Consider the following 15917-nt stretch of genomic DNA (forward strand, 5'->3'; position numbering starts at 1 on the left):
ACAAGAGGGAACTTTTGCTCAATCCAAGCAGGCCTGGAAACCTAACCAGTCCTGGAACAATGGCAAGCAGGCCAGAAAACCTGCTGCTGCCTCTAAGACAGCATGAAGGAGCGGCCCCCTATCCGACAACGGATCTAGTAGGGGGCAGACTCTCTCTCTTCGCCCAGGCGTGGGCAAGAGATGTTCAGGATCCCTGGGCGTTGGAGATCATATCTCAGGGATATCTTCTGGACTTCAAAGCTTCTCCACAAGGGAGATTTCACCTTTCAAGATTATCTGCAAACCAGATAAAGAAAGAGGCATTCCTAAGCTGCGTACAAGATCTCCTTGTAATGGGAGTGATCCATCCAGTTCCGCAGACGGAACAAGGACAGGGGTTTTATTCAAATCTGTTTGTGGTTCCCAAAAAAGAGGGAACCTTCAGACCAATTTTGGATTTAAAGATCCTAAAGAAATTCCTCAGAGTTCCGTCATTCAAGATGGAAACTATTTGAACCATTTTACACATGATCCAAGAGGGTCAGTACATGACCACCGTGGACTTAAAGGATGCCTACCTTCACATTCCGATTCACAAGAATCATCATCAGTTCCTGAGGTTTGCCTTTCTAGACAGGCATTACCAATTTGTAGCTCTTCCATTCGGGTTGGCTACAGCCCCAAGAATTTTTACAAAGGTTCTGGGCTCACTTCTGGCGGTCCTAAGACCGCGAGGCATAGCGGTGGCTCCTTACCTGGACGACATCCTGATACAGGCGTCAAGCTTTCAAATTGCCAAATCTCATACAGAGATAGTTCTGGCATTCCCGAGGTCGCATGGGTGGAAAGTGAACGAAGAAAAGAGTAATCTATCTCCTCTCACAAGGGTTTCCTTCCTAGGGACTCTAATAGATTCTGTAGAAATGAAAATTTACCTGACGGAGTCCAGGTTATCAAAACTTCTAAATGCTTGCCGTGTTCTTCACTCCATTCCGCGCCCCACGGTGGCTCAGTGCATGGAAGTAATCGGCTTAATGGTAGCGGCGATGGACATAGTGCCATTCGCGCGCCTGCATCTCAGACCGCTGCAATTATGCATGCTCAGTCAGTGGAATGGGGATTACACAGATTTGTCCCCTCTACTAAATCTGGATCAGGAAACCAGAGATTCTCTTCTCTGGTGGTTATCTCGGGCCCATCTGTCCAAGGGTATGACCTTTCGCAGACCAGATTGGATATTTGTAACAACAGATGCCAGCCTTCTAGGTTGGGGTGCAGTCTGGAACTCCCTGAAGGCTCAGGGTTCATGGACTCAGGAGGAGAAACTCCTCCCAATAAATATTCTGGAGTTAAGAGCAATATTCAATGCTCTTTTAGCTTGGCCTCAGTTAGCAACACTGAGGTTCATCAGATTTCAGTCGGACAACATCACGACTGTGGCTTACATCAACCATCAAGGGGGAACCAGGAGTTCCCTAGCGATGTCGTAAGTGTCCAAGATAATTCGCTGGGCAGAGACTCACTCTTGTCACCTGTCAGCGATCCATATCCCAGGTGTAGAGAACTGGGAGGCGGATTTTCTAAGTCGTCAGACTTTTCATCCGGGGGAATGGGAACTCCATCCGGAGGTGTTTGCTCAATTGGTTCTCCGTTGGGGCAAACCAGAAGTGGATCTCATGGCATCTCGCCAGAACGCCAAGCTTCCTTGTTACGGATCCAGGTCCAGGGACCCAGAAGCGGCACTGATAGATGCTCTAGCAGCGCCTTGGTTCTTCATCCTGGCTTATGTGTTTCCACCGTTTCCTCTGCTCCCTCATCTGATTGCCAAAATCAAACAGGAAAGAGCATCGGTGATATTGATAGCGCCTGCGTGGCCACGCAGGACCTGGTATGCAGACCTAGTGGACATGTCATCCTTTCCACCATGGACTCTGCCTCTGAGACAAGACCTTCTAATACAAGGTCCTTTCAATCATCCGAATCTACTTTCTCTGAGACTGACTGCATGGAGATTGAACGCTTGATCCTAGCAAAGTGTGGCTTCTCCGAGTCAGTAATTGATACCTTAATACAGGCACGAAAGCCTGTCACCAGGAAAATTTACCACAATGTATGGCGTAAATATCTTCATTGGTGTGAATCCAAGAATTACTCATGGAGTAGGGTTAGGATTCCTAGGATATTGTCCTTCTTCCAAGAGGGTTTGGACAAAGGATTATCAGCTAGTTCTTTAAAGGGACAGATTTCTGCTCTGTCTATTCTTTTACACAAGTGTCTGGCAGAAGTTCCAGACGTTCAGGCATTTTGTCAGGCTTTAGTTAGACTTAAGCCTGTGTTTAAACCTTTTGCTCCTCCATGGAGCTTAAACTTGGTTCTTAAAGTTCTTCAAGGGGTTCCATTTGAACCCCTTCATTCTATTGATATCAAACTTCTTTCATGGAAAGTTCTTTTTCTGATGGCTATTTCCTCGGCTCGAAGAGTCTCGGAGTTATCTGCCTTACATTGTGATTCTCCTTATCTGATCTTTCATTTAGATAAAGTTGTTTTGCATACAAAACCTGGGTTTTTACCTAAGGTGGTTTTTAACAAGAATATCAATCAAGAGATTGTTGTTACATCATTGTGTCCTAATCCTTATCAAAGAAGGAATGTCTTTTGCATAATCTAGATGTAGTCCGTGCCTTGAAGTTTTACTTACAAGCTACTAAAGATTTTCGTCAAACATCTAACCTGTTTGTTGTTTACTCTGGACAGAGGAGAGGTCAAAAGGCCTCGGCAACCTCTCTTTCTTTTTGGCTTTGGAGTATAATCCGTTTAGCCTATGAGACTGCTGGACAGCAGCCCCTGAAAGGATTACAGCTCATTCTACTAGAGCTGTGGCTTCCACCTGGGCCTTTAAAAATGAGGCCTCTGTTGAACAGATTTGCAAGGCTGCAACTTGGTCTTCGCTTCATACCTTTTCCAAATTTTACAAATTTGATACTTTTGCTTCTTCGGAGGCTGTTTTTGGGAGAAAGGTTCTACAGGCAGTGGTTCCTTCCGTTTAAGTTCCTGCCTTGTCCCTCCCATCATCCGTTTACTTTAGCTTTGGTATTGGTATCCCACAAGTAATGGATGATCCGTGGACTGGATACACTTAACAAGAGAAAACATAATCTATGCTTACCTGATAAATTTATTTCTCTTGTAGTGTATCCAGTCCACGGCCCGCCCTGTCCTTTTCAGGCAGGTCTAAATTTTAATTAAACTACAGTCACCACTGCACCCTATGGTTTCTCCTTTCTCGGCTTATTTCGGTAGAATGACTGGATATGGCAGTGAGGGGAGGAGCTATATGGCAGCTCTGCTGTGGGTGATCCTCTTGCAACTTCCTGTTGGGAAGGAGAATATCCCACAAGTAATGGATGATCCGTGGACTGGATACACTACAAGAGAAATACATTTATCAGGTAAGCATAAATTATGTTTTTTCATTGTATATTATTTTTATATTTACTTTTTTGGGGGTCCCCCGCTTTTACTTTTTATTTTTATCTTTTTCACATATATATACAATTTTTTTATACCAATTTTTTCACATAACTTTTTCACATAGATTTTCTCATTGAACCATCAGTTTATTTTCACTTTTTTCATCTGATTTTTTCACTGGATTTCTTCACTGGATTTTTTCACTTGACCTTTAAAATATATATTTTTTATACCAAGGGAATTATATAACTCATTTATTGGACTTTTTTATCCTTCTTCTAGAGATCATTTCATGTGACTCACATTTTGTTTAGCTCCGTAATTGGTGACATTATTTGTTTTTTAATATTGTTTTTTAATATTGTTTTTAATATTTTTCATTTGCATGTTATTATCTACAATTGTATTTTAGTATATATGTTACATGGATCCATGCTATTAATTATATGTTAAATAAATGTCTGATTATCATTGATTTATTTGTTAGAATCTTCCTTTGCCTCTAGTTGGCGCTCTTGGATTATTTGTTGTTTTTTGTGTTCTACTCAAGGTAAGCTAGATACCCCATATCTAGGAGCCATAAGGAAGTAGGTTGAGCGCTGTTAGATATTTTGTACACATTCTTCTTTCCTTCTAGAGACCAGGAATTAGACTTCAAGACATTTCCTTCTGGGGGCAGGTTCCATCTGTCAAGATTATCTGTAGACCAGATAAAAAGAGAGGCGTTTTTGAAATGTGTACAGGATCTTTCCCTCTTGGGAGTGATAGTACCTGTTCCAAAACAGCAACAGGGTCTCGTGTTTTACTCCAACCTGTTTGTAGTTCCCAAAAAAGAGTGGACTTTCAGGACCATTCTAGATCTAAAGGTTCTAAACAAATTCCTCAGTGTGCCGTCCTTCAAGAGGGACACTATCCGCTCTATTCTTCCTCTGATCCAGGAGGGTCAATTTATGACAACCATAGACCTGAAGGATGCGTACCTGCATGTTCCCATTCACAAGGATCATCACAAATATCTGAGGTTTGCTTTTCTAGACAAACATTTTCAATTTGTAGTGCTTATATTCGGCCTCGCCACAGCTCCCAGAATTTTCTCAAAGGTCCTGGGGGCTCTAATGTCGGTAATTCAGGCATGGGGAATTGCAGTGGTGCCTTATCTGGACGACATTCTGGTTTAGGCTCTGTCCTTACAACTAGCGGAATAACATACAAGGGTCTTGTTGGCGTTTCTTCGTTTCCACGGTTGGAAGATCAATGTGGAGAAAAGCTCTCTTATTCCATCTACAAGAATGACCTTCTTAGGAACCATTATAGACTTTATTTTTATGAAAATATTTCTGACCGAGGTCAGAAGAGCCAAGATTCTCTCTGCTTGTTTGTCTCTACAGTCGGCGACACGACCATCAGTGGCCCAATGCATGGAGGTAATCGGGTTGATGGTAGCTTCCATGGATATAGTTCCGTTTGTTCAGTTCCACTTGAGACCTCTGCAGCTAGGCATGCTCGCTCAGTGGAACGGGGATTATACAGATCTATCTCAGAGAATAGTTCTGGATCAATCAACATAGGACATCCTACCTTGGTGGCGGTCACAAGAACATCTGTCCCAGGAGATGTATTTTCTGAGACCCTATTGGGTAATTGTGACCCCAGATGCCAGCCTTTTGAGTTGGGGAGCAGTCTGGGAATCGTTGAAGGCACAGGCACTTTGATCTCAGGAGGAATCTGCTCTCCCCATAAACATTCTGGAGTTGAGAGCGATCTTCAATGCCTTGATGACTTGGCCTCAGCTGGCCTTATCCCAGTTTATTAGGTTCCATACGGACAACATAACCTCAGTGGCCTACATAAAGGGACAGTCAACCCAAATTTACAAATAGGTCATTCTTATAAAGTTGCTAACAATATTTAGTTTGCACTGTAGCATATTTTATTATCCTAAACAGTTTATAAGCATTAGCACTTACTTGTTTGTAACTTGCTTTTTAAAATGCCCGCCTGCCCCCTCCCATATTTCGTCATCATGATCCTCAGTGTCTTCAGTGTCCAGCTCTAACTCGTATATTTCTTGCAATTCCACGCTCCCTGTGCTTTTGCACATGCGCATTGAAGAGCTAACACTGTAGGGGGAAGGAACTCAAAATCCTTTCAGAAGTCCCTAGACGTCTGATATTTCAGACGTACCAGCAGTGTCATTGTACTTGCAGTCTGTGAGTGTGAAGTGGAAGTCTCCAGCAGTGTGCAGTTTCGTTTCATCTGCTTTAGTTGTACCTACCCATAATACTGACAAAAATATGCTTATAGATTGTTAATCATATAGTGTAACTATAGATGGCCATATTTATTTATATTCATATACATCAATATTTAGTTTTGGCTGCGCTGATCATGCTTGCTAAATTACGATCTGAAATCCAGCTCTGGGGATACAGATTTGCTGCCTCCGCCCACACTGCTCTGTGTTGCTGAGTATGGAAGCCGTCATCTACAGGCAGCAGTAGCAGGATGATATGCGAGCAACACTGGCTCCTTCCTTCCCCCTCCCTCCCCGGGATAGCAGTAGATGGGTGAGTGACTCCTTGGTATGTGTGTGTGTGCAGGTCCCTGGCTCAGCTGTTTTCTCACTCTTCTGATCGCATCGGCAGCCGATGCGATCAGAAGAGTGAGAAAACAGCTGAGCCAGGGACCTGCACACACACATACCAAGGAGTCACTCACCCATCTACTGCTATCCCAGGGACGGAAGGAGCCAGTGTTGCTCGCATATCATCCTGCTGCTGCCTGTAGATGACGGCTCCCATACTCAGCAAGACAGAGCAGTGTGGGCGGAGGCAGCAAATCTGTATCCCCAGAGCTGGATTTCATATCGTAATTTAGCAAGCATGATCAGCGCAGCCAAAACTAAATACTGATGTATATGAATATAAATAAATATGGCCATATATAGTTACACTATATGATTAACAATCTATAAGCATATTTTTGTCAGTATTATGGGTAGGTACAACTAAAGCAGATGAAACGAAACTGCACACTGCTGGAGACTTCCACTTCACACTCACAGACAGCAAGTACAATGACACTGCTGGTACGTCTGAAATATCAGACGTCTAGGAACTTCTGAAAGGATTTTGAGTTCCTTCCCCCTACAGTGTTAGCCCTGCAATGCGCATGTGCAAAAGCACAGGGAGCGTGGAATTGCGAGAAATATACGAGTTAGAGCTGGACACTGAAGAAACTGAGGATCATGATGACGAAATATGGGAGGGGGCAGGCGGGCATTTTAAAAAGCAAGTTACAAACAAGTAAGTGCTAATGCTTTTAAACTGTTTAGGATAATAAAATATGCTACAGTGCAAACTAAATATTGTTAGCAACTTTATAAGAATGACCTATTTGCAAATTTGGGTTGACTGTCCCTTTAACCACCAAGGGGGAACCTGGAGTTCCTTAGTCATGAAGGAGGTGGCTCGGATCATCCAGTGGGCGGGTGCTCACAATTGCTGTCTATCGGTGATCCATATTCCAGGAGTGGACAACTGGGTTATCGGATTTCCTGAGCAGACAGTCTTTCCATCCTGGGGAGTGGGCACTCCATCCTGAAGTGTTCTCCAGGTTAACAACCAAATGGGGGTTACCGGAATTGGATCTGAAGGCGTCTCGTCAGAACGCCAAGCTCCCAAAGTACGGTTCGAGGTCGAGAGATTGTCAAGCCTTTCAGATAGATGCTCTGGCAGTTCCTTGGAACTTCAGGTTGGTATATCTCTTTCCTCTGTTTACTCTCCTTCCGCGAGTCATCGCTCGGATCAAGCAGGAGAAAGCATCAGTGATTCTAATAGCATCTGCGTAGCCTCGCAGAATCTGGTATGCAGATCTAGTAGAAATGTTGTCTCTTCCTCCATGGAGACTTCCGCTAAGGAAAGACCTGCTTCAGGGGCCCTTCCTTCATCCAAATCTTGTTTTTCTGAAGCTGACAGTTTGGAGATTGAACGCTTGATTCTAGCTAAGTGTGGGTTCTCTGATCCGGTCATTGAGACCATGATTCAGGCTCGTAAGCCTGTCTCTAGAAGGATTTACCATAAGATATGGCATAAATATCTTTATTGGTGCGAGTCTATAGGATATTCTTGGAGTAAGGTCAAGATCCCTAGGATCTTATCTTTTCTCCAGGAAGGTCTTGAGAAGGGGTTATCTGTCAGTACTCTTAACGGTCAGATTTCCGCCTTATCCGCACAAGCGTCTGGCGGATGTGCCGGATGTTCAATCCTTTTGCCAGACTCTGGTCAAAAACAGGCCTGTATTTAAATCAGTTGCTCCTCCTTGGAGCCTTAACCTTGTTTTTAAAGTTTTACAACAGGCTCTTTTTGAGCTTATGCATTCCATAGATATTAAGTTGTTATCCTGGAAGGTTTTGTTTCTTGTTGCTATTTATTCTGCTTGGAGGGTTTCTGAACTCTCAGCATCGCAGTGTGATTCTCCTTATCTCATATTTCATGCAGAAAAAGGCAGTTCTCTGTACAAAGTTTGGTTTTCTTCCAAAGATTGTTTCGGACAGAAATATTAATCAGGAAATTGTTGTTCCTTCTCTCTGTCCTAATCCTTCTTCTCATAAAGAAAGTTTGTTGCACAACTTAGATGTTGTGGGGGCTCTTAAATTCTATTTGCAAGCTACAATGGAATTCCGTCAGTCTTCCGCATTGTAAGGGTCAGAAAGCTATGGCCACTTCTCTTTCTCTCTGGTTGAGAAGTGTTATTTGTTTGGCATATGAGACTGCTGGACAGCAGCCTCCTGAGAGAATTACAGCACACTCTAAAAGGGTGGTGTCTTCTTCTTGGGCCTTCAAGAATGAGTCTTCTGTAGAACAGATTTGTAAGGCTGTGACTTGGTCTTCCTTGCACACTTTTTCTAAATTCTATAAATTTGATACTTTTGCCTTGGCTGAGGCTTCCTTTGGGAGAAAGGTTCTGCAAGCTGTGGTGCCTTCTGTTTAGGTTTCCTGTCTTGCCCTCCCTTATTGTCAGGGATTCTATGTAATTGAAGTACTTCTCCTTTAAATCTCCTGTTTGTCTTTGGGACCTGCCCACTTTACCTTTATAGGTAACTTCCTCCCTAGGCATTGTGCTTAGTGTTTTGTTGCTGTGCAACCTGTCAGCTGCATTCACTTGAGCCTTGCACTGGATTACACTTGTGTGAAACTTTTCCATAGACTAACTTTTCTATTTTGCTTGTTACAAGTTATAGGGGGAAAAACTCTGTATTTATACTTTCTGCAGTGCTACCGGGACCTTCACTTAAAATCAACTTACAGCTTCTTAAAGACCGGACAACAGCTGTTCAGAACAGCACCAAAGATTACCAGGATTTCCCATTCGCTCTGATCAGGAGGATTCAGGTACTCACTTTGATACTTATAATCTTCTAGTTTGTCAGTAAGGATTTCTTTGTTTTCTCTACTATATTGAAACGGCAACAGCACATCACCTGCTCTGACATCACTAGCTCACCTGTAATCAAGGAAGCTGTTCACTGAACAGTAAAACTCCTCCTCCTCCATGCTTTTACTCTCTGCAGCTTGCAGCTCCTGATCTCTGTAAGTTTCCTTTCTGATTACAAACTCCAATTTGTTTAACAACTGTGAATCTCTTACCAAAGAAGGTTAACTTGTTCAGCACCTGTGAATTATATTGTAGCTTGGAATTGTTACAATAGACTGTATGGACTAACTTGTATTACAAAAGACCTCCCAGGGGGAATCATTCCTTCCTGTCTTAAAGGCACACCACCTGATGTTACTTATAAAACTCATTCATTCTAAAATATATTTGGGACACTTTCACTTACCATAGTGTTCTCAAACTTCAGAGGAGTGACACAAACAAAATTCTCTACACATAATCTGTAGTTGTGTTCCACTGAACTCTTCACTTGTTGCAAATCATTACACTTACAATCTGTGTCCTCTAGCTTGGGTATTGATTCCAAACAGTAATTGCTGATCCGTGGACTCGAAATCTATGCTTACCTGATAAATGTATTTATTTCTTGACGCGGTGAGTCCACGGCCCTCCCTGATTTCAGACAGTTTTATTGTATAAACATCAGGCACCTCTGCACGTTGTGTTAATTCCTTTCTTTCCATTTCCTTCGTTCGAATGACTGGGGGTTGTGGAAGTGAGTGGGGAAGTGATACTTAACAGCTTTGCTGTGGTGCTCTTTGCCTCCTCCTGCTGGCCAAGAGTGATTTTGCCAACAGTAATTGCTGATCCGTTTAGTTCTATTGTTACTGTTTAGATCAATTTTCTTCACGCTCGTGGTCTCGTGATGGTCAAACCCAGACACTTTGAAAAATCAAGTTGTATTTTTTACCTCCAAGGATTAGGGTTCTCTTGTTTGCATTCTTATAGAAAGTGACCAGACATACTTAATGCTGATCTCATCTTATCCAAGGAACCACAGCTCTTAAAATTGTACTTCTGTCTCTCTTCATTCATCTATTATACATAGATGCTTCCCTAAATGTAATATCATTTGTAATTTGTCAAATTGTAATCCAGCCCCCACAAGGTTATACCCTTTTAGTGGTAACGATAGCAAAATATGCTAAAGCTTTTAAGCTTATAATTGTGAAAATGCCTATAACCTCTTAACTGCTAAAACATTCAAATGTGTTACCTTATGTATTGCAATCATCTTCTCATGCTTTTAAGAATATAGCTGCCATTATTTATCCACTCAAAATTTGGAAGGTATTGGGCTAGAATACAAGTGGCGTGCTAACATTTATATTAGCTTGGGCACTAAAGTAAACTTTGCTGGCTGATTAGTGCATGTTTTACAAGGTGAAAGTAAAAAGTTAGTGTGCATGCAAAAGTCTGATGTGCGCTTACTTCAGGACCGCAATAGAATTCGCTTCTTCTCCCATAGACTTCAATGGAGCACATGCTAACCCAACACCAACTGCACCAAGGGCACCCTGATAATGTCCAAAGTTATATCAACAAGACTTGGTTAAGAAAACCTAAACAGGGTTGTTTCAAATGTATGGGTTGTACTACCTGTAATGGGTTGATACAAACTACCCATTTTGTGCATCCATGGCACAACAAGCGTTATGCCATCAAGCACAGAGTCACATGTACTACCAAGTCTATAGTGTACATGCTGCATTGTTTCTGTGGCAGATATGACGTTGGCAAAACGAATGATGAACTTCGTACCTGTATGGCCAATTACAGGGCATCCATACGTGCGGCCCTATCTACTGGTGAAAATGATCAGCCAGTGGCTAGACATGTTTTGTCTGCCAAACATACAGTGGCTGATTTGAGATATGTGATCATTGATCACGTTCTTCCCCTACTGAGGGGTGGAAACAGGGCCAAATTGTTGTTGCAAAAGAGACCAGGTGGCTTTACACCTTGGATACTCTAATACCTAGAGGATTGAATACTCATTTGGACATGCAATGTTTCTTGTCATTTTCATGTTGCTTCCTGATTTTATATATATATCTAGCTACAAGATATCATCTTCTAGATATGTTCCTTTTGATATCAGTACTCCTTACAGGGAGTGCAGAATTATTAGGCAAATGAGTATTTTGACCACATCATCCTCTTTATGCATGTTATCTTACTCCAAGCTGTATAGGCTTGAAAGCCTACTACCAATTAAGCATATTAGGTGATGTGCATCTCTGTAATGAGAAGGGGTGTGGTCTAATGACATCAACACCCTATATCAGGTGTGCATAATTATTAGGCAACTTCCTTTCCTTTGGCAAAATGGGTCAAAAGAAGGACTTGACAGGCTCAGAAAAGTCAAAAATAGTGAGATATCTTGCAGAGGGATGCAGCACTCTTAAAATTGCAAAGCTTCTGAAGCGTGATCATCGAACAATCAAGCGTTTCATTCAAAATAGTCAACAGGGTCGCAAGAAGCGTGTGGAAAAACCAAGGCGCAAAATAACTGCCCATGAACTGAGAAAAGTCAAGCGTGCAGCTGCCAAGATGCCACTTGCCACCAGTTTGGCCATATTTCAGAGCTGCAACATCACTGGAGTGCCCAAAAGCACAAGGTGTGCAATACTCAGAGACATGGACAAGGTAAGAAAGGCTGAAAGACAACCACCACTGAACAAGACACACAAGCTGAAACGTCAAGACTGGGCCGAGAAATATCTCAAGACTGATTTTTCTAAGGTTTTATGGACTGATGAAATGAGAGTGAGTCTTGATGGGCCCGATGGATGGGCCCGTGGCTGGATTGGTAAAGGGCAGAGAGCTCCAGTCCGACTCAGACGCCAGCAAGGTGGAGGTGGAGTACTGATTTGGGCTGGTATCATCAAAGATGAGCTTGTGAGGCCTTTTCGGGTTGAGGATGGAGTCAAGCTCAACTCCCAGTCCTACTGCCAGTTTCTGGAAGACACCTTCTTCAAGCAGTGGTACAGGAAGAAGTCTGCATCCTTCAAGAAAAACATTATTTTCATGCAGGACAATGCTCCATCACACGCGTCCAAGTACTCCACAGTATGGCTGGCAAGAAAGGGTATAAAAGAAGAAAATCTAATGACATGGCCTCCTTGTTCACCTGATCTGAACACCATTGAGAACCTGTGGTCCATCATCAAATGTGAGATTTACAAGGAGGGAAAACAGTACACCTCTCTGAACAGTGTCTGGGAGGCTGTGGTTGCTGCTGCATGCAATGTTGATGGTGAACAGATCAAAACACTGACAGAATCCATGGATGGCAGGCTTTTGAGTGTCCTTGCAAAGAAAGGTGGCTATATTGGTCACTGATTTGTTTTTGTTTTGTTTTTGAATGTCAGAAATGTATATTTGTGAATGTTGAGATGTTATATTGGTTTCACTGGTAAAAATAAATAATTGAAATGGGTATATATTTGTTTTTTGTTAAGTTGCCTAATAATTATGCACAGTAATAGTCACCTGCACACACAGATATCCCCCTAAAATAGCTAAAACTAAAAACAAACTAAAAACTACTTCCAAAAATATTCAGCTTTGATATTAATGAGTTTTTTGGGTTCATTGAGAACATGGTTGTTGTTCAATAATAAAATTAATCCTCAAAAATACAACTTGCCTAATAATTCTGCACTCCCTGTATATAAATGTGTTACCTGTTGCTCACAGAGAATGCTTTGTACTATTGTTGTCTAATATGTTTGACAATGATTTGTAGCCATTTGTTTTTGTGTTAGCCAATGGTTGATTTACTTTTTATTTTTGTAGCATGTGCTATTCATTTTACTTACTTTGGCTACTTAGGTTATTCTGCTTGTTCGTTGGTTATACGATTACTGTATCAATGTAATTGCAGTGCATTTCCATTTTTACTTTGCTTTTAGCTTTTTGTCCTAGTGAGGCCACTGTAGTTGCAGTTGCGCACAAGTGACGCTACAGGTGTTCTGTATTCACTGTGCATTGCGGTGGGTATTTAAAGGGGGTAAGTTGCACTATATTTGATGTCTGTCTGAGGAAGGGGTTAACAACCTTGAAACGTCACAGTTTGATTAAAGAAGTTTGTGAATTTACAGCGGAGAGTGCGGGATCTGATTATTTCATTTATATACTGTATATATATATATTTTTAATAAAAAGAACATTTTCTTCTAAGTGAAGAACATTTGAACGTTAAACATTACGATATATAAAAAAATAATAAAAACAATTTTTCATGTTTAAAGGTATTTGAGGGGAAAAGGCTTTAAAGTATATGTATATACATATTTACACATATAAACACATAAATGCACGTGTGTATGTAATATATATATATATATATATATACACACAACATAATTAGACATATAAGTATACATAATATACAGTCATAAACCCTTTTTAACCATTATAAAACATTTAATTAATATTTCAATTAAAAAAAATATTATAAAGTGTATATATGAGTGTAATACTTTATTTTGATGTTTTTATGTTGTGTTTCGTGCAACTTTATTTTTTAACCTTTACACTTTAAACTAGGTCTTCAGGAGCTCTAATCCGTTCAGCGCAAATTTTGTTTGCATTCGAGCGCAACCATTTACTTTCGACTTTTAATATGCACGCTAGTTAGCGCGGTAGCTAATAATAACGCGCCACTTGTAATCTAGCCCATTATGTTTTATCTCTGTTTAGTGAAAGATTTTGTAATGATAATGAATCGCATTCAGTAAAGAATCTTTTCAAATAATAAAAATAGAATTGTGAGATGTAAAACATATTAAATTCAAGACAAATTCTAATTCTTCAATGAAAAGTATGTGATATCTTATAGTTTGCTAGTTTGGGAAATATAAATAATTGTTTATTTATTTTTTTTGTATGTTTTATTCTAGGATATTCTTGACAGACTTGTTATTATTAATTCAGATGCTAAAAGGAATTCTCTCTTTAACTATGAACAGTCGCACACTTTTGGTTTAAGGTAAGGATTTTTTTTGTGTGTGTCTGTGTGCATGTTTTCCTGATTCATCACCATCAATTTAAATAACAGGACAGATAAGTTAATATCCTATTTAATAAATGAAAGTATGCTAGTAAATACTATGTAATACAGTTTAAGGCATTTAGAGGTGGATCAAAAACCATTTAAAAACCTTTTATCATTTAAAACATTTTTCTAAAAGATTGTGATCAACCCCTTAGTCAGATGTTAAATAAAAATGAATGAGGTTTTGCTATCTTCTTAAATAGTGGAGAGTAAGATTTAAAGAAACATGAAACTGCTGCTTAGAACTTCAGAAGCATGGTTAATGGTCACCATCCTATTGTATATGTCCCTGTGTCTGTAAATCTCTTCAAAGACATTCTCTTTTTTTAACCATTTAAAAGCATTGGTTACTGAAGCTCTGAATCATCTCACTGAGCATCGCCATGTTCTGACTTCCACCCCTAGTGAACCTTGGGGAATGAGGTTTAAAATAAAATTTCACTTACTCTCATCCTATTGGCTAATTTAAACAACCATAGGATTTCAGTAGCTTTCATCCTATTGGCTGATTTGAATTGGGAATTACAGCACATTGTATATATGTTTGTTGCAGTGATTTGCAAGAACTATTATCTTCAAAGGACGAAAATAGTGCTGTGATTAGCTTTATCCAGAAGTGTTTTTTCCCGAGTTATCCTAGAATTACCGATATCTGACTTCTTTACCCGTTTTTTTTAAATTTATTTATATATACTGAGTATATATACTGTGTGTGTATATATATATATATATATATATATATATATATATATATATATATATATATATATATATACACACATATGTATTTATTTATTTACAGACATATATAAATACATACGTACACATATATGGATATATATATATATACATACATACATATGTGCAATAACTGTGTATTTACTGTATATATTTCACATTCCAGTCTTCTGCACATTGGGGAATATGTTCTAAGTATTTATAAATATATATATATATATATATATATATATATATATATATATATATATATATATATATATATATATATATATATATATACTGTATATATATATATATATATATATATATATATACTAGTCGATAAGCCTGCCCAGTCTAATTATTTTTTAAACTACAGACATAGAAACAACGTATTGTGTAACTCTTCTTTTATATAAAAATTTAAGCTACAGGTGTAGCAATACTATAATTTTAATGGACTACTATCTTAAATATATCAAAAATATTTTCTATATAATAAACTACAGATATAGCCACACTCTAATTAGACAAACTACTGTCCTAAATAAATACAAAGTTTCTTCTCTTTAAATTATATCTACTTTAAGTATTTTTTTTATATATACATAACCCCTAAACCGCAAAACCCCTACATCGCAATAAACATATTTACCCTATTAACCCCTAAACTGCAAAACCCCTACATCGCAATAAACCTATTTAACTTATTAACCCTTTAAACCGCCAAAACCCACTACGCAAATAACTATTTAAATAACCAAGTACAGTACACTAACCTAACACCACCTCATCTCCTCCCCATAACCTGACACCCTAACTCAGTGAAGGTGGTACCTGTGAAAAAAGAAATCACATAGTGCAATAACGCAAATAAAAATATAAACTGAATTGAAAATAGGCTTACCCTATGTTTAGACTCGAACAGTGAAATCTAGTAACGCGTATATCGACACGTTTCGGCCCAACACTGGGCCTTTCTCAAAATGTCAACTGCTGATGGTAACATGGCTTAAATAGCCTTTAAGGACCAATCGTAGTGGGCGTAGTTTCCCGCCTCAATTTTCCATTAACTATATCATAACAACCCTATCTTGCCCTTAAACAAAATGGTGACCTTGTTTTCCTGCCACCAGACAGCTGATTTCCCCTCATAATTGGTTTCAGTGTTATAATTGCAAACCTTTGTAATATATAAACCCCATTTATATTAAGTATAATGCAAGTT

The 15917-nt window shown here is 39.6% G+C and overlaps 1 protein-coding gene across 1 annotated transcript in view; it reads left to right on the forward strand.

Moving 5' to 3' along the window:
• The window catches only part of TBC1D32 (TBC1 domain family member 32), a 695824-nt gene that overhangs the window by 433737 nt on the left and 246170 nt on the right, over positions 1–15917 (forward strand). Inside the window, exon 23 of the mRNA XM_053710787.1 lies at positions 13815–13903. Coding sequence (XP_053566762.1) covers positions 13815–13903 — 89 coding nt within the window. The remainder of the gene's footprint in view (positions 1–13814; positions 13904–15917) is intronic.

The sequence above is a fragment of the Bombina bombina genome, chromosome 4 (genome assembly GCF_027579735.1).
Source record: "Bombina bombina isolate aBomBom1 chromosome 4, aBomBom1.pri, whole genome shotgun sequence".
Classification (NCBI taxonomy): domain Eukaryota; kingdom Metazoa; phylum Chordata; class Amphibia; order Anura; family Bombinatoridae; genus Bombina; species Bombina bombina.